The sequence below is a fragment of the Hipposideros armiger genome, unplaced genomic scaffold (assembly GCF_001890085.2).
Source record: "Hipposideros armiger isolate ML-2016 unplaced genomic scaffold, ASM189008v1 scaffold_990, whole genome shotgun sequence".
Classification (NCBI taxonomy): domain Eukaryota; kingdom Metazoa; phylum Chordata; class Mammalia; order Chiroptera; family Hipposideridae; genus Hipposideros; species Hipposideros armiger.
The window spans coordinates 510306-537235 of NW_017732340.1; the positions used below are offsets into that span (position 1 = coordinate 510306).

Sequence of the window (26930 nt, forward strand, 5' to 3'; positions counted from 1 at the left end):
AGGGCATCGTCACCCACCAGACGAGGCTATGCGACCCCTCTCCAACCCAACGCACCCCAGCACTTGGCCTCGGTCAAAGCTGGCAAGGGTGACCATGCAGGCGCTTTACCAGCCCAAGCCACCGAGAGGGAAATCACCCGGTATTCCCAGGGGTGAAGGCAGAGGAAGGGGGGGCCACGTGCTATGTACAGGCTGGCAGCACCTGCCTGTTCTGTCCATTCTCCACCCAGTGGGCACATGTAGCTGGAGGTAGAGGGGTAGGTAGAGAGGTACCCTACCCCTCAGCCCCAACAGGCTCCTCAGCCTGGCCCCTGCCCCTGCCTGGCAAAGGCATCTGCGTGGCACCCACTGCCTCGTCATCACTGAGTCCCTCGCAGCTAGAGCAGCAGGGCTGTTGAGGGCCCAGAGTCCACATGGGCTGCAGCCAGCAAAGGGCCCAGCCAGCTCTCTGGCCTGCCACCCAAATCACTCGATGACACTCAGGCCTCTTAAGAGCCACACGGGCCCCAGCAGCAGCCCGGCAGCTGTCCCTGGGTATAGCATTCATGGCGTTGAGCTCCCATGTGCAGGACGCCTCAGTCCCCAGACACTCTCTGAATGGCCCTGTGCAGCTCAGCGTCCCAAAGCCAGGACCGCAGGAGAGAAGCTCCAGAACCCCTCGGGCTCGCAATAACTTGTAACTGATGTCCCCCCCAGGCCCACCAAGTGGGCCAGCCTCACACAGGCCAGCGGGGAACGTGGCCAATCGTGGGCCAGAGAACCACCAAACTGCCAGCCTGGTGGGACTCCCGAGCTGACGCACTGTCCTTGGGCCCAACCCTGGAGACCCCGGCTGCATTGGGTGAACCTGATCATAGCCTGGCACTTGGCATGTGCATCCGTCCTGGTGCCCTTGTGCCTTAAGAGGCAACTGAATGGCATTTCCGGCCTCAACCCAGACAAGGGAAGCCCAGCCCAACAGCACTGCCTCCCCTGACCTTCCCCCACTGTGGTGTCTTCACACAGGCCACTTCCCAGGCACAGAGTGCCCTCTCTTGGTCAAGGTCTTTGAAGGCATCCTTTCTCACAGGTGTGGGACTGGAAGCAAGGCGGGGCTGCTCCATCTGACAGAAAAACACAACAGCCCTTTCTTTGGGCTATGCCTGGGGCTGTCATAAGCAGGTCCTCTAAGTCCAAACTGAAGGATCGTGGGGCTCCCTCCCGCCGGACCAGAGCAGGGTCATGTAGCAGCGAGGCTGGGACACACACAGCCACAGGCCTGCTGGCCTCCTGCACAGACCAGTAACCTGTAGGTTTCACAAGAGTGAAATGGCAACTTCTAAAAGCCGTATGCGCGAGGCAAGCGAGTAGTGGGAAGGGCGGGCTCGGGTACTTGTCCCAGCTCTGCCGTCCTAAGCTGCCGAGGCCCCTACAAGTCCAGCCCACTCTCCAGGCCTCACTTTCTCCACCTGGACTTAAAAGTGTTTCAGATCTGCCATCCTCATCTGTGGGACAGAATCCTGGGGCACCTGGGACCCATTGGGACCCCCACTCCCCCACCCTCCTCTCCCCCACCGGGAGCCCTGGGGCTGCTCAGCCACATACTTCAGGAAGTGGCTGGTGGCAGCTGTGCTCGAGGAGGCGTCAGCCACTTCCGGAACAGTGTGAAAGCCCAAGTCACCAGAGCCTAGGTGCACATCTTCCTAGAAGGACGGGGTGGGAACGGATGTCACAACGGGGAGCCTCCGAGGACGGTAGGACGGTACAGCTGCACAAAGCGCCCAGCGGAGCTCCAGCCTGCCCCTCAGCAGCCCCATGACACACCCCTGCCCTGTCCCTGGGGCTCAGCAGAGGCCATACATGCCCCACAGGGGTCAACACTGGTGTCACAGAACTTCTCCCACATCTGCGACAGCATCTCACAAACCAAGTGAGGACCGTCCCGGAGAACAGCAGCTCCCCGGTGACAACACAGGCCCAGCCACCGTAGATTCCCCCCCAGGGCTGAGCAAAGCAGCCCCGTTCTCAGCCTCAGCTCTCCATAAGCACCAGGTATATTTGGTCTGGCTGGCAGGCTGTTTTACCCAAATGCCCAAATTAAGGCTGCTCAACTGTACCACGCTCCCTCAGGAAGGTGCTCTTAGCTGACTCGAATTGCCCCAAACCCAGGGGCAGAGCCAGGCCTGACAAGAAGCCACAGCAGACCCTGGCAGACCCGGGGACACAGAGGGCGAGTGGAGCTTTGCTTAGGGCAAACAGGCTGTCTCAGGCAGCCCTGCTCCACACGCACCCCACATGGGCACCCCATCAGCCCTAAGGCAAGACACTCCAGTCATGAGGCTGCTTCCCTGTCATCAGAAAGCACCCCAAAAGGAAGTCCTCACAGGCAGAGAGGGCAAAGGAAGTGGGCAGGTCTGCACGAGCGGCCAGCTGTAGAACCCCCACACCGAGCTGCCGCCACCATGGAGACCTCACCGCAGGTCTTGAGGAAAAGGAGCAGGAGGAAGGAGAAGCAGCTCTCCAGGGAGAGGCCACAGGTTAAAGCAAGTGTAGGGATGGAGTGGGGTCAGGGCAAGCCAGGCCCCGGGGCTCCCCACAGTGGAGCTGCTGTCATGGGTGCCCCAGGGAGCAGTGATCCTAAGTTTCTGTAACTGATAGGGACTTTGCAGGAGCAGAAACGAATCTGAGCCTCACCCTCTGACCCCCACTTGCATTTGAGATGTATCCTGGGAGAAGCCCACCGAGCTTCACCCAACCCTCCAAGCACCGAGTAAGACTCAGTCTGCCTCTCCCGGTCTCCTAACACATCTCAGGCCATGTCAGCTCTGTTGACCCCCGCAGGAGCCCCCCACTTCCCAGGCTATGAGCCCCAGGGGGTGAGATCACGACATCCATTTCGTATCCCTGGTGCCCAGCCCAGTGAGCTGGGGAGTGGAGGATGAATGGGCACACAGACGGCAATGTAGACAGGGTGAGCTCACTTCTCTTTCTTCTCCCTTCCTCTGGGCACTGTGAGCTTGGGGCCCTGAGGAAGAAACGATTCTGGGGAGCCACTGCCCATCCTCCATATGCCCAGACTGCCAGCTCTCTCTCAGCCTAGCCCCATGTCCAGGTTCAACACCAGACAAGCAACCGCACAGTCTGACTTGGCCCGTTCCAGTTCTCCAGAACAATGTTGGCAGGTGTCCTTCACATGCCTGGTGCTGGGCCTGATCACAGGAAGGCCATGTCAGGTGACGCACTCAAGGGTTCTCAGGCGTGGGGTGAGCCAGCTGTTTAAGGAGCCCTCACAGGGCAAGAAAAGGCCCTGGGATCCGTGGGCAGGCGTCTGTCTGCATGGTGTGTCTGCGCATTGCTTCTTCTTTCTTTTTGTGGGAAGCAAGGGAGGAAGCAAGCACTCACGTGGATTTCAAACGCACTCCTGGCAGTAAGATCCCAAACTGGTTACAGGTGGGTCCAAACGACGGGCTTGCCAAAGGGCTAACCTTGGTGGCTCCTGACACACTTCTGGCAGGAGCAGCAGTCGGCTCAGCCCAGCCCAGTGGCTGTACATTATACCTGGACGTGCCGGCCACTTGGGGAACAGGCCCGCTGGTGCCCTGTGCACCAGACATGTCTCTGACAGGGAGGACAAGGAGTCACCATGGCCGAGGGCAGCAAGCAGTCTCCAGGTCCCACGGAAGCAGAAGGCCAATGCCCGACCCCTGCCACTGCCAACGGCCCCTGTGCATCCCGACTCTGACGGCAATGGGCTCCCGAGAGCCCTGGGCTAGCCACCTCACAGCCGGCTGCTGGCCCAAGACACACGAGCCCTCCAGGGCCTCACGCAGCCCTCAAGAGCCTGTCCCCTCTCTCCATCCTATCTGCCCGCTGCTCGCAGGTGGGGAAGCAGACGAACTGGAAAACTGGTGTCTGCACCTCCTGTCCCACTTGGGTGTGATGCCTCTATCATGACAGGAGACATGCTTTCACCTGCTCCTCTCAGCAGGAGACAGCTCAGCCACAACTCCCTGGTTGGGGGTGTGACAGGCCACACCCAGGCCAGCTTCTGGGGAGAGCCACTGCCATCCCCTCACACAGCCACCCACAGGGCCCACGCCTGCCCACTGCCCATACAAGGAGTCCAGGGAGTCCCAAAAAATGCACAGAAGACTTCCCTCCCGCTTGTTGTTTTGTCTCCAAAGGTGTCAACGGCTGCAGAACCCCGGGAGACCCCAAAGCAATTTAGGGCGTGGGTTCCAGGGCTCCACTCAACCGCTGGACCAAGGGATGCCTGAGGTCATGAGGGGATGGACTGCATTCAGCCCCCCAGGGAAATCTGCCAACCACGTCCAGGGGCCTCCCCGCCCACTTCCTACCCCTGAACCCCTGTACTCCCTTCTCAGCTGCAGGGCCAGGTCCCACGGAGGTCACAGGTCTTGTGGGGGACAAGCCTGTTTCTGCATCTCACCCCACAACCCAGGCAGTGAGGGAACCATAGACACCACTCCCGGTGGGCACCGAGGGAAGGGCTGCCTCGGGGAACCCAGCCCTGCTCGGGCCCCACTCGCCCGGGCGGCAGGCCCACGCCCTCACCTGATGCCCGTGCAGCGTGTAGAGCAGCCGGCCCTCCATGAGGTCCAGGATCTTCAGGGTCGAGTCACTGGAGGCGGTGATCAGGTAGTTTCCCGACGGGTGGAAGGAGAGGGCGTTCACCGCGGCGCTGTGCACTGCGGGAGGGACGCCAGTTAGGTGCCGGCTGGTGGGCTGGGGGCACAGCTGAAGCCTGAAGATGGGCAATCAGGGCCAACCGAGGCTCAGCCTGGGGCTACACCAGGGTGGCCATCGCTCAGAGGAGCTGTGGGGAGCCCCACAGGATTCCCAGGGGAGCAGCACAATCAAGGACAGGAGGAGACTCATCCGAGCCAAGGGCAGAGGGCGGGCACGGCCAAGAAATGGAGCGACCCCTCCACTTCTGCCACCACACGGAGCTCAAGTGACCCGCTGTGACCTGCTCTGTCTCCACACGGCTGCTTTAGGGAAGGCCAACGAAAAGCGAACCCTGGGAATGCCATCGAACGTCCCTGCCCTGTAGGAGAGGGTGTGGGGGCAGGCGAGCGGAGGGCTGAGACACGTTATCAGGAGCCAGTCAGGCCTGGGTTCCTATCCCGGCGTCCTCACTGGCCCATCTCTTGACCTTGAACAAGCACCTTGACACACTGAGCCTGTACCCCCTGCATCAGAGCACCCACGTGTGAGGGGTGCTGCGGGCATGCCACCAGGCCAAGCCTTGAGGCCTCTACTCAGGGTGAGCCCTCGACATCCCTCTCCACTGCCCCCGGTGTCCCCTGCCACTTCACCCCGCCCATGACTCTTTTCCCACTACCCTAGCCCAAGCCCAGCCATCTACCCTGGTGTCCCTCGCTCTCCAAGACCTGGCCGCCCATCCTCTCCTGTCAGCTCCCTGGCGCTGGAACCTTTCAAGCCCTTGTTCCCCGCGTGCCCAGGAGACTTGCCTTCCTCTTCCCCTGACCTGAAGCTCACTGCTCAGTCACCTCCTCAGGGAAGCCTCCCCTGACCTCTCGCTGTGGGCCGCCCCCTTGCTTGTCCTCCTGAAGCACCCCGAGTCTCCGATAGGTGCACTCTTCACAGCAGGGGTTTTCCATTTATGTGTAGCTGTGTGATTCATGCCTGGGTCTCCCATGAGACCACATGTTCATCAGGCAGGGGCTGTGTTGGGTCCTTGACTCAGAAAGCGGTTGGTGAGTGAGTGAGTTGGACCCAGGCAGGCCACATGAGGACGGCAATGCGTGGACCAGCTACGTTACAGCTTCTCAGGAAGACCTTGGTGCATGTGTACCCATTACGACAGACCTGGTGAGGGAGCTAAGATAACCATGACCCCACCAAGCCAGAACTGCCCCAAACGTGACCACAAATTCAAGAAGCAACCCCTCATCCTGGCGCTGTGAGGCCACTTGCAGGAACCATTGCTGGACCAGTAAGCACACCCACCACACAACGACCCTCAGCAGAGCCCCCGGGGTGCACGGAGCCCCTGACACCAGCCCAGATGATGTGCTGAGGTGCCTGGGTATGGGAACGGGCACACTGAGGGGACACAGGCAGGGCTTCCTGGAAGATGATATTCACGGCTGACCGCCGTGTACACTCGAGGCCACAGGGGAGCGGCCAGCTTCCTTGGTATTGACCAGAACTGGGGCATGGAAAGCAGAGGGATGAAGCCACAGCCGGCCCCAGCAGGAACTAAACAGCGCCAGCCATAGGCAGTAGCAGAAATAACATCATAATGCACAGTGTGACTGTCACTGACCAGGCGTGCAGGGACGGACACGGACACACACACACACACACACGTGCGCACACCCAGAGGACGCATGTGAACAGAGGCTCCAGAGAGAGGCTGGGATTATTTCTGGGGAGGACAGCAATAGAGGGACTTGTGATTTTTGCTCTGCATTCTTTCAGGATAATTTTTTTAACCACCACGAGAATAGTCACGATGATTATACAACTGAGTGAATGATGAAAAGTGAATCCTTGTCACGTTCAGGGAGGGAGAAGACCCAGGCCTAGCTCAGTGTGGGCCTGCAGGCTCTTCCGGTTGTGCATCTATAGGCTGAGAGCCAGGCCCTGCACTCCTGAGCGACCGGCGATGCTCCCCAGAACATCGGTTCACACTGGCAGTGAAGTGGGGGTGGGGTGGAGGGGAGGCGGGCAGAAGCACTGTGAGACCCCCACCCCCAGGGGTCTTGTCCACCCATGACCCCTGAGCCCCACAGCAGGACCACCCTGAGAGGCAACCTACGCTGCACCCACCTCAGCATGCCCCAATCGCCCCTTAAATGCTGCTCCCGGAACACCTGCCTGAGCCCTGGAGAAGGTGCGCGTCTCTTGTTTCCGCAGCCCTTGGCAGCCTGCGCTGGGGCGAGTGCCACCCCTGCCCCACCTGAGACAAAGCTGGCAGAGGTGCAGCCAGGGGCAGGAGGCTGGATCAGGGGAGGGGAGCCCAGGGCACCCCAGCACCACCGGGGTGGTGGGGTCAGGGTGTGGACACCACACCAGGGCTTCCTGCGTGGTCAAGCCCACCCACGGGAGGAACACCCCCTAGAGGAAGGGTACCAGGAGCCCTGCTCCTCTATAAATGGCAGCAACATCAAAGGCCTCCTGGCTGGGGGGGAACATCTGGAACCGTTCACTCCAGAAAGGAGCTCAGTCTGGCATGCCAGGCTTGGGGGGTGCACCAGACACCACGGCCGACCCGCCTTCCCCCACTCGCTCTCCTGCCTGTCCACTGGCCCCACCAGCCTGGGGCAGCCTCTCTGGCTCTGGAGAGGTGGTGAGGCCACCCAGGGAGACCTCATCATAAGATTTAACAGTCCCTGCACAATAGTCCCCCACAGAGGCTCGGCTACCCTCCAAGGGGGTGAGCCTCTCATCACGAAGCCCGAGCAGTGACTGTGCACAAGCAACCCGCTTTTCCTCAAGCCCAAAGCTGCAGGCCCTCTTCGTGGCTCTACGGCAGGTGTCAGTGGTAACTGATGGCAGATTGCTCCTTAGACACAGTTGTGGGCTCCGGGCTATTATCCCCCCGACGTCTGCAAGTCACCAGGGTCCCAGAGAAACCCCAGGTGCCCAAGCAGGAGGTACCTTCTGGGGCACGCTCCACCCCCACACCCCACCACCGCCCAGGGTAGCTTCTCATGATGAGCAGCTGGCACTACCAGTGACTTGGCAGCTCTGGGATCACGGAGCCTCTGGATTCACACCACGAAGGTGCTCTGATCCCAGCAGGAAAGGGCACTCGGAACACTCCTCTCTGCGAATGTCACGTCAGCACCACGTGGGGGTGGTGGGAAAGCGCCAGTGAGCTGGCCGGGTCGGGGAGTCAGTGCACTGCCTTCTGATGAAGCTTTCTGGTCTCAAAACACCAAGCGAAGGGTGCAGGCCTGCCTGCCGGCTGCATAGCTGCTAGAAACCCTCTGGGACCACACCTGGGGGGGGTCCCCATGGCCTGCTGAGGCCCCATGGACTGAGAACCTGCGACCCTGAGCTCTAGCTGGAGCTTCCAGAGAGGGCCAAGCCAACCCTCCCCGGGGCCTGGGCAAGTAAATGACTACAATCAACATGGTGCAGGCAGCCCAGCATGGGACGGTGGACGGACGCCAGGCTCAGGGGCCCTGAGTCGCAGACCCACATTCCCAGCTTCCCAGCTGTGTGACCATGGGCAAGCCTCAAACTTCCCCTGTGAAATGGGGGGCAGGCCTGTCCTGCTGACCACCCAGGCCTGTCACTGGATGATGGGCCTGCACGTGCCTGGAAACCAGCACGCGGATTGCTGCTCAGATGTCTGAACAGTCCTAGTGTGGGCTCGCAGCATATGGAGCCCAGCCCACCTTCGCGGGACGGGCACTCCCAGGGTTCCAGCAGCCTCGCCCACTCGGGAAATCAGGGCTGCTCCCTGCCAACCAGCTCCCTGCCTGAGACAAACGGCACCAGCTGCCTGCTGTAGCCCACAGTGACGCCAACCACCCAACACGGGCGGAAGTGCCCTCCGCGGAGCTCGACTATAGGGTGGCTGGCCACACACCGCAGTATCACGAACCAAATTCTCTCAAAAGAGCCCAACAGCCTCACGCGCCCAAAGCTCACTCAGGAGTGCCTGGTGTTCATCCACAGTCACCAGGGGAGACACTGGATGTCACTGGGTCCTTAAAAACTCTCCCCTGGGCTTCCGAGGAGTCAGGGACAGAAAACAGCTCCAGCTTCCGCTGCCTGAGGACTGAGAGCCCTTCTCGGGGAGTCAGCCTCCGAACAGATCCCCCTGCGCCTCCGGGCATGGGGAGCAGCTGCTGCCGGGGGCTGGGGAGAGCCTCTCGGGGAGGGGGTCTGCCATGGAGCTCGCTGGGGGCCACCTGACCTGAGACCTGGCCTGGTCCCTCCCGCAGCAAGGAGGGTGAAGGGTGTGTCCCCCCACCCTGCCCCCCACCAGGTTCTCCTTGAGCCTCAGAGGAGAACCTAGGGTGCTGGGATGAGTTTGCTGCCCTGTGAACACCCACCATGTGCCCTGCGTTGTGCAAGGAGCTCAGAGAGAACTAGCTGTTTATGGGGTACTCCGAGCCCCCCCAAAGCCTCTGATCTATATTAGGGGCGGCTTGAGGAAAAGATGCTGCAGGGTCACGGAGGGGCTCTGTCACAAGAGGAAGGCACAGCAGCCAAACAGACTGAAATCTCTCCCGGAGCCCGCCAGCCTCCTGCACCTCAGGTCCCCTCGGGACTCAGTCCTTGATGCCAGTCGCTGATCTCCCACCCCCACCCATCGCCAAGCCTGCTCCCCCAAGCACCCCAGGGACCTCTCTGCCGCAGCCTCTTGCTCCACGGCTCTGCACCACCTTCTCCTGACCACCTCTGCACGAGCCCCTGGCTCTGCCCCCCTCAGCCTTCCCGTGCCGGCAGAGGGGGCTCCCGGCCCTCACTCTGGCTGCTTTGTAGACCTTTTCCTTCTGTGGTCCCTCTGTCACAGGGACCCAGGATGTGGCCTCAGCCCTTTAAACGCCCAAGGTCCCTGGGCCCCGCTGGCCCCTCCAGCCCCCAGCATCTGCTTCTGCCTCTGGTCAGTCTCCTAAGCCCGTCCCCTGGGCCTGAGCCTGCTCCACTCTGATGCCCAGGCCTCACTCAGGCATCAGGCGCAGACTGCCCACCCACCGGGCACCCAGGCTCATCAGCTTCCTGCCCAAGCGGACTCTCGGCACGGCTGTCCTCATATGCCCCTCACTCGAGTGACCAGCTGGTCCCAGCACTGCCAGCCAGGCTGCATCTTTGGACCCTGGGCCACAGCATGGCATTCAAGGTCCTCCCCAATGGGTACCTGCGGCTGCACCCCGGGCTCCTGACCCATCAGAGGTGGGCCTGGGTGCTCCCAGGGTCACCAAGAGAGCCTCTCCTCCCAGTGGGAAGACTCCTGTGGTGCCAACCACGCCCTAGCACTGTGTTCTGGTCCTCACAAACCCCGTAAGGAAGGAACCATTACCACCCCCTTCACAGGCAGGGAACAGCCTGTGCTCCTAACCACTGCACGGCCTCGTCACCTTCCTCCCATCGCTCCCTGCCCAAGCCCTCCCTGCTGAGCCCACACTCGGAGGCGGATTCCCGCCCTGCACGCCTCTGCACCTGCCCACCGTCCCCACCTCCGGCTCAGGTCTGGCCTGCAGCAGAGGAGGGAGAGGCATCGCCTCCAAGTAGAAGGCAGATCCTGCTGCTGCTGTTCTAGAAACCTCTGCCTGAAACACAGCATCAGTGGCAAACCCCAGGGCTCCCTGTGGAGGGAAGAACGCGTCCCGGTGGCTGGCCCCTGCCACCTGGTGGTGCTGTAGGGTACTGCAGGCCTCGACCAACTGGGCTGGCCCATAGGAGGCATCAGACCTCCGGACTCCAGATTGAGACTCAGCATCACTGTCATCATCGTCACTGTCACTAAACAGGAGCTATACCTGGTTCCTGACATGGGCCAACCCAATACCTTCCCAACAACACCTCTGAGACAGGCCCTTATGTCCCAGGGGGCCAGAGGACTCAGGTGACCTGCTCAACATCACACAGCTAAGGGTGCTGAGGCTGGCTGCAGAGCCCACCCTCCACTCGGTGCTTTTCAAGGCTGGGACCCACTCCCCCTTCTTGAGAGGTCTGTCACCTTGGCCACCCTACAAAACATGCTGTCCTCAAGTGTCTGATGATAGGTTAGAAAGGGCTTGTGTGGTGCTGGGAGGAGAGCCCTGAACCCCAAGCCCACGCCTCTGTCCAGACACGTCCTTCCCATTTTCAGGTGTGAATTCTGGAAGTGAGTCCACTAGTCCATGATTAGTCCCAAGTCAGCAACCATAGTTCTCCCAGCAACTCCAGCTCCGTCCCTCCGGGTCTCAGCCCCGAACCCACATGCCCACTCCCCTGGTTTTGCCTCCTGCACAACTCCCAGTTCCCCCTGTGCCCTAGTCCCCACAGTTGGGGCGACTCACGGCTCTGCCCAGTCACACCTGCTCTCAGGCCAGTTCCACACCCCAACACCTTCAGCTGCCACACCCAAATCAAACCCTGGTCTGCCCCCACCTCCACCTCCACCTGGCGCCTGACGCCAGCCCACACTGACCTCCCACTGCCCTCCTCTCCAAGGGCTACAACTAAATAGGGGGACACATCCCTGGGGCTGGTTCCTGACCCTGGTCCCAAGCTAAATTGACCCTCTATATGGCTCAAGGCTCAACATCTGTGGAGGACACCGTGGGACCAGGGGTGACCAATGCCCCACTAACACTGACCACCTTTAACAGACCCACCCCATTCACCACAGGTCAAGGGCTGTCACCTTGGCCCTAGAGGGCAGAGCCTCCTTTACAGGGGGAGGTGAGTGGCATGGGCAGTCTGAGAGGTGCCCCAAGAAGAGTCCTGGCAAGAGACCCATCAGGGGCTCCCCATCTGGCCCTGCAGTGTGCATGCAACTCTGCCACCTCATAAGTGGGCACCAAAGGGCTCAGTGGATGCCAGGTCGCAGCAGGCTCCATCTCCTGGCCCAGGATCCAAGGCAGGATAGCCACTCCACAGACTGCCCACCGCTGGAGAGCCTAACAGACCCGGGACCCCTCCCCACGGCCAGGGCTGTCCTCAGGCCCATGTAGGCACCGTAGCAAAGAGTGAGACCCAGGCACCCAGCCCCACCGCAACGTTCGTGGACACTCACGCTGATAATGCTGCAAGAGCCGGTGAGTCCGCACATCCCACACCTTCACCGTGTTGTCCATGCCGGCGGCAGCAATGCACGTGCCGCTGGGGTGGAAGTCCACGTAGGTGACAAAGCTGGAAAGACAGGGGCCGCCACGTGCTGTAGGAGCTCTGCGCTGGCTCAGAACAGACCCCAAGACATCCAGCACCGTCCCATCCCTGCACATGTGGTCACGCTGTCCTGCGGCCCAGAACGCCTCCCTCCCACCCTGTTTCTTTAGCGCAGCGGTTCTCAACCTGTGGGTCGCAACCCCTTTGGGGGTCGAACGACCCTTTCACAGGGGTCGCCTAAGACCATCGGAAAACAAAAAAATATTTACATTACGATTCATAACAGTAGCAAAATTACAGTTATAGAGTAGCAACGAACATAATTTTATGGTTGGGGGTCACCACAACATGAGGAACTTTATATTAAGGGGTCGCGGCATTAGGAAGGTTGAGAACCGCTGCTTTAGCGGATGGCCAAGGGAGAGCGAGAAGGAGAGGGTGAAAGCAGTGACGATCGTGACCTGGGTGGATTCACCAGGGGGCAAGTCCCAGCATCAACTTCTAAATACAAGTAAAGATAGTGGTCTTCAGACCAAAGGTCAGTCTGCAACCCGGGGCTTTCAGAGGTAGAGCTGGTGCCTCACCAGGCTGGAGGCAGGCAAGCCCTGCCCGCTGAGGCCCACACATGAAGGGCCAGCAGGGCCCTCAGTACACCCATAGGGGACACCGGGGCTGGTATCATGGCCAGCTCTCTGGAGGGGCCCTGACCTGGGGCTCCCAGCCTCACTGAAGGGGGCAAGAGCAGGGTTCATTTAGGAATCCAGAACAGGTGAGTCCCTGCCCCGACGCAGGCCCCTCCCTCTCCCGATGACACGGCACAGTGTGAACAGCCACCACGCACTACAAGGCCACAAGGGCCTTTTACTTGTAAATCCATCGCCATAGATAACACACTAATGTGCTTTTTAGTTCAGACAGACATCTCACAAGTCTGAGAACTAGAAAACAAAGGGAAAAGAGGAGGCGCCAAGAATCACATACCTTGAGGTTCAGCGCTCCCCTTATTTGTGGGGATGGGGATGAGGCTGAACCTCCCAGCCACACAGGAAAAGATGCAGCGACAGGGAGCAGCAGACACATGGCTGCCACTGGAGGCCCCTGGGGCCTCCATACGCCCAAGTCCGTGCTTTTCTTAAGCAGATACGAGTGGAGGATGGTCTGGGGACTCACCCGCCGTGTTCGCAGTACGAGTGGACACACTCCCGGCTGGTCTTGTCCCACAGCTTGACAGTCTTGTCATCACTGGCAGACACGATAAGCCGCCCGTCGGGGGAGAACCTGAGTGAGACAGGGCACAAGTCGTACCACTGAGTAGCAGACAACATGGGCGCCGCACACCACCCCCCAGAGCCACCTTCCTGCCCTGCCAAGTGCCTGACCCCGGGAACCAGCGGGGCCACATGCCCTACTCGATCCTGAGTGACCCTGGGCAAGTGGCTTCCCCTGTGTGAGCTGGGGCAGGCACGGAGGCCCCCGGCACTGCACATGGCATGGACGTGCTGACTGCTGGTGCTATGAGCATTAAGGTGGCCCGAAGCCCACCATCGGCATCATTACCCTGTTCCAGGTCCCCTGAGTCTACATGTGACTCTGAGAACGGGTCAGCAAAACACAACCTGCCAACAACAAGGTGGAGGTCCTGGGGCCCCACCACCAAATGCTGGTGTGACCTTGACACCCATCTGCTGGCCTGGCCCCTCCTCTTCTCAGAAGCCTGATGGTGAGGCCTCAGAGCAATCAGGGACCTCCCAGAACAAGGAACAGGTGTCCTGGAGAACAAGTTGGTTGCATGGGGTCCCCAGAACACAGCCACAGTGCCGACCTCTGAGTCACATGGTTTCCCAGGGTTCCCAGGCACCCCCAGCTTCTTCCTTTGGAGCAGAGATTTGACAGGTGAGATCTCTGTTAAAAGGAACAGCATATGCCGGAAGCAAGAACATGTGTCTGCAGTTCTAGGACCCTGAAAGGTCCTTTGGGTCACCCCATCCCCCAGCACTGCCCCACCCCCAAGCAGCTCTGGAGCAAATTCAACCTCTGAGGAGCAGAACACCCCAGAGGAAACTAGACAAGCCCTAGCGCCAGAGTCAGGTTCAACCCCATCTCTACCACTTACCCACCAAGCTCTGGGGCAAGCCATTGCACCATTCTAGCCTCAGTTTCCTCATCTACAAAATGGGAGAGCAATACCACCCAGCTTGCAGGACTGCCAGGGGGAAGTAGAGGGACCTGTGTGGCGGCAGTGCTGACATGACCTCCTTATTACAGTTGCTATTGCTAATAAGTGGTCCCTGTTGACTCACAGTGGGCTGCGTCAGCACAGATGCCTGGTCAGTGTGGCTGGCAACGCGATGACTTACTTGTCACGCTTCAGCTCAGTGAAAGTTCTCAACGCCTTACCATGGCAGAACTGTTATTGTTCCCATTTCACAGATAAGGAAGCCGAGGCTCAGGAAGGTTGAAGAGCAGCTCCTTTGCCCAAGGTCATGATGCTGGCACCTGGCAGCCCCCCGTCAGGTCCCTCCAAGGGTCTTTGGGAAGGATGACGCTCACCTGGCACAGCGGACCCAGTTGATGTGCTGGCTCAGGGAGAACAGGAATTTCTGGCGATGAGTCGACCACACCTTGACTGTCTTGTCGTCAGAGGCCGTCACGAGGGATTGGCCATCGCTGCAGAAATGGACACTTCTCACTGTGGCCGTGTGTGCACGAAACACAGTTGACTCGCCTTTGCTGTGGAGACAGGCGTCAAGTCAGGAAACTCCAACAGCAACGTGGGGGACAGGCGTCCAGAGTCAGAAACCCCGACAGCGACATGGGGGACAGGCGTCCAGAGTCAGAAACCCGACAGTGATGTGGGGGACAGGTGTCCAGAGTCAGAAACCCGACAGCGACGTGGGGGACAGGTGTCCAGAGTCAGAAACCCTGACAGCGACGTGGGGGACAGGCGTCCAGAGTCAGAAACCCGACAGTGATGTGGGGGACAGGCGTCCAGAGTCAGAAACCCGACAGTGATGTGGGGGACAGGTGTCCAGAGTCAGAAACCCCGACAGTGACGTGGGGGCAGGCGTCCAGAGTCAGAAACCCCAACAGCGACGTGAGGGACAGGCGTCCAGAGTCAGAAACCCCAACAGTGACGTGAGGGACAGGTGTCCAGAGTCAGAAACCCCGACAGCGACGTGAGGGCCCACGAGCACATCGAAGCTCTCCTCACCCTTCGGGGGCCCCTCAAAGTCAATCCAGGCCTGAGTGCCCAGGTCCAACAGGGCGGCCAGAGCCCCCACCTCGCCTCTGTGCAAGCGCCAGGGCAGTAGGCTCAGCCCAGAATTCCTCTCCCGACCCTGTGGGGAGGGCCTCGGCTGAAGCCTCCTCTTCTGATGGCACCTCCATCAGAAGTGGGGTGGATGTGCCACTGTGACTAGTGCAGAATCAGGATGGGAACCTGGGTGGGGCCAGCCCTGGACCAGGACCCCAGACTCAGACAAGCCCCTCAAAGTCTATAACTCACACATTGGGTACCCAGATTCGGACAGTCTTGTCACGGGAGCCTGAGGCAAGCAGGTGTCCTGAAGGGGAGAAGTTCACACAGGTGACGGCGTCTTTGTGGCCAGCGAAGCGGTAGGCACGTGACTGGGGCTTCATGTGCCAGACCATGAGGCACGAGTCCATGGAGCCGCTGGCTGAGGGGAGCAGGTACACTGTGAGCCTCGGCTCTACAGGGCCTCGAGTCTCCACCTGTCTCTGGGGCGACGGGAGGCGGGGGGCTTTCCCACAGGACAGGTCACACCTTCAGTGAATGGGGACCAGGAGTTTGGAGAGCCTAATGCCTGCCAGCTCTCCTAGCAGCAGACCAAGAAATGCCAGCCCTGGGCTGCAACCCAGGGGGCCCATGGGAAAACTCATCCCCTGTGGGGTCCCAGGTCTTGCCACAGACACACCCTGAGGGCACTGGAGAGCAAGTCCTCCCAAAACTGGAAAGCTAGCCCAACCCAATGGGCCTGGAACCACTCAGAAGCCTAGAGGAGGTCCCCAAAATGGATCAAAAATGATTTCCGCTTCCTGCTAATCTGAAGCGGCCACAAGGCCAGCAGCCTCTGGCAGGGTACCTGGCCTAGAAGATGAAGGCGGGGAGGGAAGGACGGACTCTCGCCCATAGGAACAAGGAAGCCACAGCCATGATGGCTGTGCATGAACTCCCAGGTAGCCAAGTTGGGGGGCACCTAGCTACAAGGGCAGCGGGGTGGGGCGTGCCGGGCCCTACGCCACTTCCTTCTCTCTGGCACGCATCTGACAAGGTGCGCCCGTTACTGTGGAAAAGGAGCCACTCTATAGGGCCCATTCTGCAGGCCCGACCTAAGAGGTGGCTGGGGTGTAGAGGGAAAATCCCAGAGCCCAGTCCTACCCCCAAAGGCTGCAGTGACCTTGGAAGGCCCCCAACCTCTCTGGGCCTCACACCTGGCATGTAGAACGGAGCTCACGGAGCCCGGCGCCCAGAACTGGCTGCCCGAGGCAAGATGCAGGTCTAGCTAGAGCACGTGGGTCCTCACTCTGCGTCCCCCACGCCTCACCTCCAGGGGGAAACTTGGCTTTCTCAGGACAAGATGCCTCCTCTTACCCAGGTGCTTCATGTTGAGACTGAAGTCCACACAGGTGACTGCATCTCGGTGGCCCTTAAAATGCCTCTCCAGCGAGGGGTCCTCCTGGGGGAGACCAGGGTCAAATGTGAGAAGGCTGGATGAGAAAAGGAGTTCCCAGGGCCAAGACTCTTCCTGTAACAGCCAGGGGAGTTTAGAAATGCTCACAGCATGATCTTGCATGTAGAAAATCCTAAGGAACCCACTAGAAGACTATTAGCATTCACAGGCAAGTTCAGTAAGGTTATAGGATACAAAATCAATATACAAAAATCAATCGTATTTCTGTACACCAGCAATGAGCAATCCAGAAAAAGTAAGGTAACAACTCCATTTATGACATATTCTTAAAAATGTAAACTATTTAGGAATAATTAACAAAAGAAGTACAAGATGTATCCAGTGAAAACTACAAAACATTATTAAATGAAATTTAGAAAGAACAAGATAAATGGAAAGACATCCCATGTTCATATTTGGAAAACCCGATATTTTTAAAATGCAATACTCCCCAAATTGATCTACAGATTCAATACAATCCCTATTTGTATTGAATACAAATTCTCTTTTGGCAGAAATTGACAAGCTGATCCTAAAATTCACATGAAAATGTGAACACAAAATCTTTTTTAAAATCTTAAAAAAAAAGAAAAAAACAGCCCCTGTACAAAACAGTTTGGCAGTGCCTCAAAAAGTTAAACAGAGTTATCAAATGGCCCAGCAATTCAAGGTAAACATCCGAAAGAACTGAAAACATGTTCACACAAAAACCTGTACACAAATGCTCATAGCAATATCATTCTAATAGCCAAGAAGTAGACACACCTAAACACCCGTCAATGGATGAATGGATAAACAAGATGTTTTCTATCCATACGATGGCACATTATTCAGCCATGGAAGGCATGAAGCACTGAGACACGCTACAACATGGGTGAACTTGAAAACATATTCCTAGTGAAAGAAGCAGACACAAAAGGCCATATTTTGTCTGATTCCATTTATATGAAATGTCCAGAATAGGCCAATCTATAGAGACAGAAAATAGATCAGTGGCTGCCAGGGGCTGGGAGAAGGGAGGAACTAGGAAGGAAAGGGAGTGACTGTTTTAATGGGTACCGGGTTTCTCTGGGGTGACAAAAACGTTCTGGAATTAGTGTTGATAGTTGCACAACACTGAAATTATGAAAAACCACTGAATTTTACACTTAAAAAAAAGTGAATTTTATGGTATGTCTCAACAAAGTTATTTTTTTATAGCACATAACATTTTTATTGAAAGAACTCTTTTAGACTTACTTAAATATATATTTATAATATATTATTCTTTTTTTTTTAAAAGACTTTTATTGGGGAATTGGGGAAAGGGGAACAGATAAGTTGCTTTCCTTTTGTTCTTCAGTCTAGTTGTGCGAAGTTATTTTTTTAAAAAAAGAAGAAAGGAGAGAAAATGTGGGTCTTATAGCACCCCCCACCTCAGGAATCAGGTTCTGTACGCTCAAGCCCACTGCAGAATGGCCAGTGAACCCAAAGTTCAGCCCTGGAGAGGCCCCTCCCTGGTGTCATCACCACCACCCACTCCACCCAGCATCAGAGAAGTCCTAGTTCAGGACCCTTCTTCGGAAGCCATGCAGATGGTACTCCAGAGCCCCAAACATCAAGAACCTCAAAGAAGCATTTCGGGTGCACCAGGGAGCCCAGCAAGGCCTCCTCTTGGGGAAAAATGTCCTTGTGGTAGAGCAGGGCCACTGCCATCCCACTCAGCTGTAACCAGAACAAAGGCCCCATGGCCCAGTGCCCAGCTCCACCCCCAAAACACCAGCCTGAGTCCCCCTTGCAACAAAAGAGGGAGTGGCTGCTGGGGGAGGGCCCCCAACAAAGCAGCAACTGCCACCTGAGTCTCCAAAGAACAGGAGTAAGACAGTGCCCACCTCTAGGCTCGCTGGGTAGAGGCAACTTCAGGTCCACTCCTAACCAGAGGGGCCCTGAAATCTCCCAACATCCTCTCCCCCAGTCCCACGGGCTCCGTAGTTCCCTGTCTGGGGCTGGGAGGAAGAGGTCTTGTGGAAAGAGCACTAGATTAAGGGTCAATAGGCCTGGATCCTAGTTTGAGCCCTCTGCTCATGTCCCTAGATGCCTAAGGGGACCAACAGGCCACCACCCAGCCTCCTGGACTCTCAACCCAGCCAGAAGGCCAGGGAAATTCCAAACAACCTCTCAAAAAGAGGGGCTGTGGAGTGCTCCCCTCTGGCCGAACCTGGGACTCAGAGACGGCAGCCGGGCTCAGGTCACACTGCAGGCATAAGCCTTCCCGGGCATCCCAGGAGCCTGACGTTTCCACTCGTTGGAGCAGGGTGTACTCTCAACACGCCCCCATGTAGCCATCCACTGCTCAGGATGGCGAGACTGAGGCCAGAGGCCCGGCGCTGGCCTCAGGTCACACCTCCAATCAGGCTGTACTAGTGTCTCCCCAGCTAGGATGCAAATCCTGGGGGCCGCGACTGGTGTGTTCGCCCTGGTAGCCCGCACGTGGTCTCACTAGGTGGCCCAACTCAGCTCCCCCTGCACAGACGGTAAACTGAGGCGGGAGAGGGCGGGCTAGGAACCCGAAGTCCCAACCGCCCCCCTCGCAGACTTCGCCCAGGCCAGGAGCCCACTGTCTGCAAGGGGAGACTAAGGCCCAGGTGACCGCCGCCGCAGGAACTTACCGGGCAGGGCGCGGCCATGGCAGGGCTAGGGGCGCCCAAGGCGCCGGAGCAGCCCGAGGAGGTAGCGGCTGCCGTTGCAGAGCGTTCAGTTTCCGCGCCCCCAACCGCCGCCAATAGCAACGCGCGTCGCGTCCCAGGGACCCGCCCACCGCAATTAAAGGAGACGCGGCACCTCCGCTATTTGCCTCCCAATCGGAAGCAGAGCCGTAGGACCGAGTCCACCGTCTCTGCTCCCAGCTTCGCCAGGCTAGGCAACTTACGGACGGCGCCGCCAAGGGCCTCTGTCCCCCGTCACTCATTCCCCCTGAGAAATTAAAAAAGCCCGTCACAAGGGGTTCGCCCCACCCGCCTGTAGCCCAGCTATGGAGACGGCGAGCCGCACAGCCTTCTGGGAAATGCAGTTCCAAGACGGCGCCCACCTTGTATCTGGAAGAAGGTGGAACTACATTTCCCAAGATGCCTTAAGGGCGGGCTCGAGGGGCCCGGGATTAACCACCAGCTGCGATGATGTTTAAGGACCCCGGAAGTGGCGGGCAGATAGGTCGTTTACGTGTGTCCTCTTAAAGCGTCAGGGAGGCAGGGTTTTGACTCAATACCTTATTAAGAGCCAGTGCTTCGCCCCTGGGGACCTCTTTAAATGGTTGGCTCTTCGGAACGCGCTTAAAACAAGTGGCCATTTAGAAGAACGCTAGTCGCTTGGAATCACATCCTTGGAGTGAAGAAACCTGAATTTGAGTCTCAGTTCTTGTCCTGCTTCGCTGTGTGTCCTGGGCGGGCGCAAGTGGCGGGGGTGGGGGGTGGAAATGGGAGTAGGGAGACACTTCTGTTCTTTAGGCTTCGGTTTCCCCTTATGAGGGAGTGTGGTGCAGCCTGGCCCTCTCAGGACTCTTCAGCCCTGGGACGCCCTTATAAATTAATTACTTGTTTAAAGGGGGAGACAATCTCGGGGCCTGGCCACCAGAGGCCGTCTTTGTTCACTTTCTGCTGTCCGAAGGCCAAGGCTGTGTGTCTCGACCTTTCTACCCCACCTCACTCAGGGCACTTTCGCAACCTGGAACTGACCTGGACCTGATGTTTTGCAAGATTCAAGAAACTTCTGGGGGCTGCCGGCTAGCTCAGTTGGTTAGAGCACAGTGCTCATAGCACCAAGGTTGCTAATTCGATCCCCACGTGGGCCACGGAGCTGCACCCTCCACAGCTAGGCAGATGGTAACTAGATTTATTGTGGGGATCATTTCACTATATAAATATCAAATTATGATGTGCACCTGAAACTAATAGGATATTGAATGTCAATTACATGTCAATAAAAATAAGAAACTTATGTCCATGAAAGAATATTCAGGCTAGAAAAGTTTTATGAGTTTATTTGAGCCAAAATTTTCAGGACATGCCTGGAAGCAAAATCTCAGACTGAGAAAATGCTCTGAAGAACAGCAGTTTTGCAGCTTCTCTTATACATTAGAATCAAAGGAGAAGATATGTAAGGAAAGTTACATGAAGTCCATTGGTGGTAGGATTAAAGAGGCAGGAAAAAGCAAAACGGGGAAATCTCTGGGATGGGATAAAAAACAAAATGGGGAGACATACTTTTACATCGGATACAAGATAGTAAACATTTACAGTAAATAGAGATGGTATGCGGGCAGCAAGACAACGATGATGGTGGTCTGGTTTTTTGGAGCTGGTGGTTGTGTCTTGGAAGGGTCGGAAAAGGAAGTTACTCTGACATTTGAGAGATATGGTATCCTAGATGCATAAAAACAATGGACAGGGCTCCCTTAAGATAAAGACTGACCTTTGCTAAAACAGCATGGGTCTGAGACATGACTAGACTACCCGCCGTGGCCTGCCCACTTGAGAATTTATGATCAGACCATCCTATATGGTTGCTTTTGGTCACTGAGATTCTCAGGCCTTCAATGTGGCCCCACTCATAGCTTGTCAGGTTTATGACATAGCTCCTTGTTGGCTTGGTCAGACCCCAACACTGGTTAGAACCTGGCCAGGCCCTCAGGTTTCTAACCACATCTGAGACCTAAGATAGTATTTACCTGGACCTGCAAACCAGAGCCTGATTCAATAAACTTAGAAATTGGCGCATGCAGCGAGCTGGCATATGGGGGAGTGGGTCTCTCCTTAGGACCTGCAAGGTCTGGAGTGAGACACAAGAAACATTTAATCCCATCTTCACTGATTTGGCATAGAATTGATTCCATTATGCTAAAAATATTCAGGCTCATTTAACTTAGATACTATGAAATTCTCCTTAAAACAACAAGTATAGTATAACACCCTAAAATTGTTCAGCACTGTTCAAAGGATGATTTTCAAGCTACTGAACGCCCCTGGTCTATAGGAGCTTGTAATCTACAAAACTGAATTTAGAGAAATCCTTCTGTAAAATGATTTTCAAATGTCAGGTTTGCTCAAAGAGAGGCACTGGAAGATTTTACTCATTCTCCCCAGTTTTTCCAGATTCCACTGCCTTCTAGCCTCACTTATCAGGGAGGAGGTGCTGGGGCTGCCCCACCCCCACCCCTGTTCATTTATTCTCCAAAAACTGCGAACAGGTTGACTGCCAACATCACATAGACAACCTAGGATCCACCACTAGGACAACCTGCATAAACCAAGATTGATGCCTCCACTTTCTGACTTGGCAGCCCCTACCCCATGCCACCTCCATCAGACTGTACTCCATTTCTGACTAGGGCCTCCATGTTGGGGGGAGGCCTTAATGTTGGAAGATTCTCAATGTTGGGGAGACCTCCATGTTGAGTGGGGCTGGAAGACAACTTTTTCAAGCCCCCTTGTGGCAGGGATGTCTCCGTCCTGGTACAAAGCCCACAGATGGGCCCCCCTACGAGAGCCTCTTTCCCTCTCATCACTCCCAGACCCCCTTGCCTAAGGGCCAAGACTATCCTAGAGTGGGGCAGAGAAAGGAGGAAAGGCAGGGATTACACCCACCCACACAGCCCAGCCCAGCCTGTGCCTGGAAAGCCCCACCAATGCTATCAGTCTGCACTACACCTGCCCTTGGCCTGGTTTTGAAACTCTGAGCAGGTCAGGCAGATCTAGGGGTGAGTCCAGGCCCTGCCACCTCCAGGTTGGGTGATCTAGTAGGAGTCACACCACCTCTGCTCGCCTCTTAACTGTAAAACAATCACAACAATCCTACCACAGTGGGGGAGAGAGGGAGGGTCCCGTGAGCTATTAATTCATGTCAGAGCCTGACGTTGAGCTGCCACTTAGCACATGTGCCTTCTTACTTGAGCTCAGTCACATCATGCACCTCATCTGCTCTGACGATCTGGTGACACCTCTCTGCCTCTGTTCCCACCACTCCCCTGCTCTCTCTGCTCCAGTCACCTTGGTCTTCTCGCTGCTCTCTGAATAACAATGTGCCAGGCACACTCCCATCGCAGCACTCTTGCACTGGCTAGTGTTTCAGTGTCCCCTTGGCTCAACCCATCACGTCCATCATGACTTTGTTCAAACATCACCTTCTCAGTGTAGCTTTCTCTGACCACGCTACTGAAAATACCAACCATCCTCCCCTTTCCCTGCTTTATTTTCTGCCAGCGGCATATCACCATCTGACACACTGGACTTGTTGGTTCACTGTCTTCTCCCCCTAGAATGTCAGCTTTGTGAAAAAGATGTGACCATACTCCTGCACCCAGCACAGGGCCTGGACAGAGTGGGCACAATAATATTTTTGAATAAATGAATCATGACAAGATTGCTCATAGATTATAATGAGGTAGGCCTTGTTCTCAGCGGGAGCGAAGGGAACGGGATTAGGGTAATCAGGAAAAGCCTCTCTGAGGGAGCAGAGAGATCTGAACTTTGAAACATAAGTAGGGTGTCCGTTGATAGGGGAGAAGAGGAAGGACAGTTCCAGTAGAGGGAGCAGCCCAGGCAAAGGTCTGGTGACAGGACTAAACATGGAATGTCTGGGGAGCAGGGACAAAGCAGGTGGGCTCAGGAGTAAGGCTCGATTATAAGGCCACAAATGTAGAGAAGGCTCCTTGGGCAAGGGAAACAAAAGAAAAAATAAACAAATGGGACTACGTCAAACTAAGCAGTTTTTGCACAGTGAAGGAAACCATCACAAAACAAAAAGATAAACCTACGGATGGGAGAAGATATTCACCAATAATACATCTCATAAGGGGTGAATATCCAAAATATATAAGGAACTTATACAACTTAACGACAACAAATAAAATCCAATTAGCAATGGGCAGAGGACCTGAATAGATTTTTGTCCAAAGAGGACATGCAGATGCCTAATAGCCATGAAAAGATGCTCAAGGTCACTAATCATCAGGGAATTGCAAATTAAAACTGCAATAAGATATCACCTCACACCTGTCAGAATGGCAATCATCAATAAATTAAACAAATGTTGGCAAGGATGTGAAGAAAAGGGAACCATCATACACTGTTAGTAGGATGTAAATTGGGGCAGCCACTATGGAAAACAGTATGGAGGTTCCTCAAAAAAATTAAAACTAGAACCACCATATGATCCAGCAATCCCACTTCTGGGTATTTATCCTAAGAAACCCAAAACACTAATTCAATAAGAGATATGCATCCCTATGTTCATAGCATTTTTACAATAGCCAAGATACACAAGCAACCCAAGTGTCCATCAGTAGACAAATAGATAAAAAAGATGCAGTACATATATAGAATGGAATATTACTCAGCCATAAATAAGCATGAAATCATGCCACTTGCAACAACACGGATAGATCTAGAGGGTATTATACTAAGTGAAATGAGTAAGACAGAGAAAGACAAATACTGTATAGTTTCACTTATGTGTGGATCTGAAAAAAAAAACAAATAAAACAGAAACAAACTCATAGACACAGAGAACAAACTGATGGTTGCCAGATGGAGGGTGTCTGGGGGGCTGGGTGATAAAGGGGAAGGGATTAAGAAATACAAATTGGTAGTTACAAAATAGTCACGAGCATTGGGAATATAGTCAAGAATATTGTAATAACTACTTATGGTGTCAGATGGGTACTAGATTTATCAGGGGGGATCGTTTTGTAAGTTACATAAATGTCTACTTATTATGTTGTACACCTGGAACTACTGTAATATTGTATGTCAGCTGTACTTTAAAAATTGAAAAAAAATGTACATTCTTGAGAAGACTCAGTCCTGCATTCTTAGCCTCTGGATTGGTCCAAGATGATAATCTTCCAGGTGTCCCATGGTCTACTAGATAATGGAGGTCAGGCAGTGTGGACAAGTGAACATCCTAGGTGCACTGGGGAGTATTCAGAGGGTTATCCAAAGGAGATACAAACACACACACACACACACACACACACACATATCCCCAGGCATAACAGGGGAGTTCAAAAGTTTAAGTCCCAGACAAGTTAAAGCAAGACTAGAATCATTTCCTCATGCCTCAGCCTACTTGATTTTAGCAATTTAGCTGCTTGACTACCGTGACTCCACTGCCTTTCTTCACACTCCTCAGCTGTGTGTGGGGTGCCTGTGTGGGGCGCTTCATGCATGTACCTGGGCCCATGGACCTTAGTTTGGGCTCCTCCAGAGCCTTACTCTGGGAAAGGATTCAAGGGTAATTTGTTTACTTGGGAGGTGATTCTAGGAAAAAGCGGTCGGGAGTCGGCAAGGGAGACAGAGGCGGAAAAGCAGCCAGTGACGGCTGTGCTACTAAGCAAGTCACCGCTGTGGGTGACCAGGGCCCAGTCTCACTGGAGAGTTCTAGAACACATCTGAGGATCGCTCCACCTGAGGGTGAGGAGCCACCCATTCTCGACAGCCATAGCTGAGGCCCGACACTTCCAGCCATGTCCTACACCATGACTAGGGGCTTCGAGGACAAAGAAGGCCCTCAGCACAGGGTCTCCAGCAGTGGCAGTAGGAAGTCAGGCTTGTGTCCTCAAAAGTGGTAACGGCGGGGGGGGGGGGACTGGGTAATAGACGCAAGGGCTACACCGTGTGTCCTGGTTTGTGTGTCTGTGCTGGTGCCATTGTGCCACATGGACATGGACTCCAATGACCTCTGCCGTGCAAACCTCTGCTGGTCCAAGGAAGGTCAGCAGAGCACCAGACAGGCTCTGGCCTTCCCTCCCCCAAACAGGCTGGCTCAGAATTTGCTAAATCATGCCAGAAGAATTTGGCTGCACCAAATTTGGCCAAACAGACCAGCAACTGCTTGGGCAGTAGCAGCTCCTGCCCTTGGGCCAGAGTGGAGGTGGGGGAGGGGGGGTGTCAAAGTGGGGTGGGGACAAGGAGACAGAAGGCCCTGCTGCAGAGAAGCCACGAGCACTAGAAGAACCAGGGCCTCCTCTGTCTGAATGTTGCAGCCCACAGGAGCCTGGACAGTAGGCGGGGAAGGCCTCAAATGCCATGCAGGGGAACTTAGCCTTTGTCCTGTAGGCATGGGAGGTGCTGGATGCTTGTATGCCAGCAAGGGGCGCAGTCAGCCCTCTTTAGAGGGACCACTCTGTGAGCAGGCCTGGAGGCTGAGCTACTGGGGAGAGACTGGAAGCCCAGCAGTCAGAGGTGTTTACCTGGGCAGATTGGGCAAAGCCCTACCTGTGACAGGCAAACGTGTGGCCCAGAGCAAAGGGGATGTGCCTGGGGTGACACTGGCCAGGGGACTATTCCTCTCTGGGAAGGTGTGGTGGCAAGTTACTGTCTCAGCAAGGTTTAGGAAATTCAGGAGCGGTGTGACAGGGCTGAGGGCAAGGGACCATGGAAATGAGGAAGGGGGTACTGCCAGGTCTTGTTGGCTGTGTCTGATGGCCATTGTGAGGGGGAATAAATTGGAAAGGGGGCCAGGGAGCAGAATTGGGCAATGCCAAGTGAGACGGGGGGGGGGGGGGGGGGGGGTCTGAGGGCCCAAGGGCGTGTCCTCGGCAGAGAGCGTGAGCTTGGAAGCCCCAGCTAGGATGGGCCGGAGAAGCCCCTGTAAGAGGAGAGAGGTCTGGGAACAAAGGCCTGGGCCTTGGAGATCTGAGGAGCAACTGGAGAAGGGGGTTCAGCCACAGGGAGATCCTGACTGCACAGAAGATCGGTGGGGTGCCAGGCTGCGGGGGTACCAGAATTCCTACTTGGACAGTTGGGATCAGCATCAAAGACTTGAGGCCACTCTGGGGCCTGGAGGGATGGCGAGGGCCACCCCTGAAGCGTGCTGAGAAGGAAAGGAGGGAGCCGGAGCTTGGGGAAGCCTGGACACTGGACAAGTCTTCAGGGGCTAGCAAGGAAGACCCCCAGCAGGGAGGGGATGGGGTCTCCCCTGAGGCTGTGCGTGGTAGGTGGGGGTGCTTTTGGGGTCAGGGGATGGAGCCAGGGGAGAAGGTGACAGTTCAGGGGTCTGCAGGGGAGGCTGGAGTTGTGCAGATCTGGGTTCCAGTCCTAGGGGTAACGCCGACTTGCTGTGTAACTGCAGACAAGAGCTTAACCTCACGGAGCCTAGTTTCCTCCTGTAAAATGGAGATCATGGGGAAATCATAACAGAAGTTAGGTGTATCAGTTACTTGGGACTGCTGTAACAAAGTACCAAAAACTAGGTGGCTTAATACAACAGGAATTTATTCTTTCACAGTTCTGGAGGTCAAAAGTCAGAGGTCAAGGTGTTGGCACAGCCATTCTCCTTCAGGACCCTCTAGGGAGGACCCTTCCGTCTGCTTGCAGCTTCCGGAAGCCCCCGAAGCCTTGGCTTGTGACAGCATGACTCCAACCTCTGCCTCCTCCTTCACACGACTGCCTTCTCTAAGTACCG

At 55.9% G+C, this 26930-nt stretch overlaps 1 protein-coding gene across 4 annotated transcripts in view; it reads right to left on the bottom strand.

Moving 5' to 3' along the window:
• The window catches only part of POC1A (POC1 centriolar protein A), an 87331-nt gene that overhangs the window by 47204 nt on the left and 13197 nt on the right, over window positions 1-26930 (bottom strand). Inside the window, exons 1-7 of one of the 4 annotated variants that reach the window (XM_019631331.1) lie at window positions 19142-19464; window positions 16415-16496; window positions 15308-15479; window positions 14353-14532; window positions 12973-13080; window positions 11711-11826; window positions 4555-4688 (exon numbers count right to left, since the gene is read on the bottom strand). In XM_019631331.1, coding sequence (XP_019486876.1) covers window positions 4555-4688; window positions 11711-11826; window positions 12973-13080; window positions 14353-14532; window positions 15308-15479; window positions 16415-16496; window positions 19142-19159 — 810 coding nt within the window. In that variant the 5' untranslated portion in view covers window positions 19160-19464. Of the gene's footprint in view, window positions 1-4554; window positions 4689-11710; window positions 11827-12972; window positions 13081-14352; window positions 14533-15307; window positions 15480-16414; window positions 16500-19141; window positions 19465-26930 lie in introns of those variants that run through there. The other 3 variants (XM_019631333.1, XM_019631330.1, XM_019631332.1) reach the window with 3 other exon arrangements.